At 37.9% G+C, this 4,306-nt stretch overlaps 1 protein-coding gene across 1 annotated transcript in view; it reads right to left on the minus strand.

Annotated features, from left to right (window-relative positions):
• Positions 1-4,306, minus strand: part of LOC106869244 (WASH complex subunit 5) — a 159,930-nt gene that overhangs the window by 33,616 nt on the left and 122,008 nt on the right. Inside the window, exons 15-17 of the mRNA XM_052969903.1 lie at positions 4,238-4,306; positions 2,201-2,332; positions 814-894 (exon numbers count right to left, since the gene is read on the minus strand). Coding sequence (XP_052825863.1) covers positions 814-894; positions 2,201-2,332; positions 4,238-4,306 — 282 coding nt within the window. The remainder of the gene's footprint in view (positions 1-813; positions 895-2,200; positions 2,333-4,237) is intronic.

A 4,306-nucleotide genomic window follows, 5' to 3' on the forward strand; every position in this document is an offset into this window, starting at 1 on the left:
GCACACATAGAACAAAAAACCGGAGGGAAAAGCGTAAACAAAACAAGTCTTTAGTTAATTTTTTGTTCTATGTGTGCCATAGATATCGCCACCCGTTTAGAGAAAAATTTGTAGTTTAGAATCAGTAGTTCTTTGACTGCTATTTCTAAATTTTCAGTATGTTGGAGAAGCAACTCAATGCTAATCCCTGTATATTTATGATGATAAATGGTTTTACCGATAAAGGTTTTTTCATACTGAACTACTTGGCAAAATTGTTAATTATTAATTCTATTATTAATTGACGATTCCCTGCCCTTATTCTTGTATATATCTATTCATATATACACACACACATATATGTCAAAGTTGCCTTTCATCCTTTTAGGGTTTATGAAATAAGTATCAGTTAAGTATGGGGTCGATGTAACCGAATAGCTTCCTGCCACAAAATTCCAAGCCTTATGCCTATAGTAGAAAGGATTATTACCAGGACTTTCAAGTTGGTGAGCTGGTGGAATCATTACAATGCTGGACAAAATGCTTAGTAGAATTTCTTCCAGCTTTTGACATTCTGTGTTCAAATGTTGTTGAAGTCAATTTTGCTTTTCATTCTTTTGGGGTCAAAAAGTAAGAAACAGTTGAACATGGGGAAGGTGGGGGGGGGGTAATATAATTGACTTTACCCTCACCTCAAAACTGCTAGCCCGTCACTAAAACTTGAAACTATAATTACAAGCAGTTTTATGTTAAATAAAACCTTCAGATAAAGTCTTTCAGTTGACAAACACCAACATTCAGTCAGGCTGACATACAAGATCACATTGAACTTACTTTAATTATTCCGACAAGAGTGGTTTTCATCATCAACATTCCTTCAGTAAAGACAGAAATTGAATGGGTCAGACGAGCAACCTACAAAGATGAAAAAAATCCACTGAATATGGAAGCACATTCTAAACAAAATGTAATAAAAAGGGATGACATAATATCTGCTGTTTAACATGAATAATTCACAAAATATGGAAGCACAATCTAAGTGAAAAAAATCATCATTTTCATGTTCTTATTTCATGCTGGCACTAGATGGACAGTTTGACAGAATCTGACAAGCCAGAGGGCTGTGTTAGGCTCTTGTATCTGCATTGGCAAGGTTTTTATGGCTTTATGCCTTCCCTAATATCAAACATTTAACAGAGTATACTGGGTGCTTTCTCCTATGGCACCAGCACTAATGAAGTTACTAAGTAACGTGCAAGACGAGATCCCTTGATGGAGTTGGGTGTTGAATCAAGGGAGATGGCCTTGTGTCAAGTATTGAGATGCTGAAGCATGACAGGTAAAGGAGATACATGACTACCTCAGTAGATATGTGATTATCCACATGGAAAGGAATAACACAACATCTATCTCTTAACACAAACTGCAACCTTGGAACTTAGAATGAACCTAATGCTTATTTAGGCTGTCCTGAGATGTGTCCTGTAGTGGTGCCTTCAGCCCACTTGGTCCTCCATACATCTTGCTGACAAGCCAGCAGTTTCTGTTTCTAGATTTTTCCAAGATTTTTCATTAACATATCCATGAACATCGGTGTAGAATGGCTTCAGTTTTGATGCTTAATAAGCATGAACTCAATGCCCACATGACTATTTTTCCTTTTACTTCTTTTAGTCATTTGACTGTGGCTATGCTGGAGCACCACCTTTAGTCAAAGAAATTGACCCCAGGACTTATTCCTTGTAAGCCTAGTAGTTATTATATCAGTCTCTTTTGCTAAACAGCTAAGTTACGGATGTAAATACACCAACATTGGTTGTCCCTATGGTAAGGGGACAAGCACAGGCACACAAACATATACACAGTATATATATATATGATGGGCTTCTTTCAGTTTCTGTCCATCAAATCAACTCACAAGGCTTTGGTCGGCCTGAGGCTATAGCAGAAGACACTTGCCCAAGGTGACACATAGTGGAACTGAACCTGGAGCCATGTGGTTGGGAAGCAAGCTTCTTACCACACAGCCACTATTGCACCTATGTTACACTCTTTCACATAAATATGCACATTATGTGCATATATGAAGTATAAATGCGCACACACACACACACACACACACATATACACTGATATAGTGAGGAAGAGGGAGAACATTGTATAGCTTATATGCATATGTCTACAAAGAAACAATGATTATGGAATGATGAATGTGACTTACTTCATATCTTTCTTCAAGTTGAGCATAATCCTTCATTTTATCTTTCTCAAGTCGTGTGGGTAATTCTTTGATTTGTGCTGTTTGCTTCTGAATAATCAGAGCCAGCAAACCAAACATTGTTCGTGGAATGATCTAGAAGAGAAGAAAATTTCATAAACATTTACTTTATATTGAGTGAAAATACTAACCATTTTGCTGTAAGTGTACAAGGTCAGTCCTCTAAGTTACACTAGAAAAATACCACCAACATTATCATCATCTGGCTCCTGTGCAGGTGGCACGTAAAAAACACCTTTTAGAGCGTGGCCATTGCCAGTACCATGTGACTGGTCCTCGTGCCGTGGCACGTAAAAGCACCCACTACACTCTCGGAGTGGTTAGCGTTACGAAGGGAATCCAGCTGTAGAAACTCTGCCAAGTCAGATTGGAGCCTGGTGCAACCTTCTGGCCTGCCAATCCTCAGTCAAATCGTCCAACCCATGCTGATGATGATGATGATCAGCTTCATCATTGTTGCTATGTTTGATTTTTACACTGAGGCAAGTTGTGGAAGAGAGAGACCCGGGTAACATGGGATGTAGTACTGAAGGTCAATCTCAAAAGACTGAACCTTGTTAAGGAGATGACAGAGGACCAAGATATGTGGTGCACTGTAGTACTCAAGAAGACCCACCTACCACAACAGGACTGAGATCCTAACAACCAAAGTACCACAAAAAATGTATTGGTGTGGGTGCAGGTGCCACATAAAAAGCACTGGTGCTGGTATCATGTAAAAAGCACTGGTACTGGAGCCACATAAAAAGCACCAGTACACTCTGTAAAGTGGTTGGCATTAGGAAGGACACCCAACTGTAGAAATCAAGCCAAGACAGACTATAGATCTCGGTGTGGCTTCTGGCTTTGTCAGTTCCTGTCAAGCCATCTAACCCATGCCAGCATAGGTAACTAATATTAAACATTGATGAAAATGATGATATATGGGTTAGATGAGACTTACCAAAACAGTGTTCAATGGCTGGGAGCACTTTTTGTGGCCAGCACTAAGTTTTTATCTAAGTAAGGAATTTTTACTTTACTGATCTTCAGATAAAGAACTGCTGAGCTACAGGATATAATGTTTACAGGAGATGTCAATAAATATCCCTATTATTTTATTCAACCATAGGCAAACTGCTAGACTGAAGCACATAGGACTTTCTCAATGGCATACCTAACAAAACAATACCTTAAAATAAGAAGATATTTTTTCGATGGTATTTATTTGAAAAAATATCATCTTATTTGTATTGTACAATACACATTTCAATGCTTCTGATAAACAAATAAACAAACATTTGTTTGTTTATATTTATACATACATGACTACCTTCAATGTTTTTAGATGACAAGTTATGTCTCATGTGGCCTACTTCTTGAAAAAAGTTTCCTATGTCTGACTTGATTAGTGTCAATGAGATAGAACATAGAAACAAACACACACACACACACATATGAAGAGTGGAGTTTAGTACTCTTTCTGTCAATGAAATTTCAATGACAAGGCAATGGTCAGCTGAAGGTTATAGTAGAAAATCATTCAAAATGTCCCAGTGAGATTAAATATGAAACAACATAGTTGCAGACTTCTTCACCACATAGCTATGCTTGATTTCTAAATGAGGCACAAGGTTACACATTTAGGGAGAGGGGTAAAGCTGGTTTACTCCTTCCCAGTATTGGATCGGTGATTGGTACTTTATTTTAGTAACTCCTAGAAAGATGAAACGCAGAGCTGACCTTGTATGATTTGAATTCTGAAATGTAAAGGGACACAACTAAACAGCACAAAGTATTTTGTTCAATGCCCTACTGACTGTTTTAATCCACCGGATAAATAACAGCTCCAATTTCAGATTACTGATTCTAACCCTTCCCCTGAAATTGCTGGCCTTGTGCTAAAATCTGAAATGAATATAAAGGCAACAGTTGGATAGATCTGAAAATTCAAACATTTCAAAAAAGTCTACAGAGAGAATGACAATTTGTTAAACTCACCTGTAACACCTTTCTAAGATAGGCCACCAGTTCACCTGAGTAGTACTTTGATACACTGATAAGGTCAGG

The sequence above is a fragment of the Octopus bimaculoides genome, chromosome 8 (assembly GCF_001194135.2).
Source record: "Octopus bimaculoides isolate UCB-OBI-ISO-001 chromosome 8, ASM119413v2, whole genome shotgun sequence".
Classification (NCBI taxonomy): domain Eukaryota; kingdom Metazoa; phylum Mollusca; class Cephalopoda; order Octopoda; family Octopodidae; genus Octopus; species Octopus bimaculoides.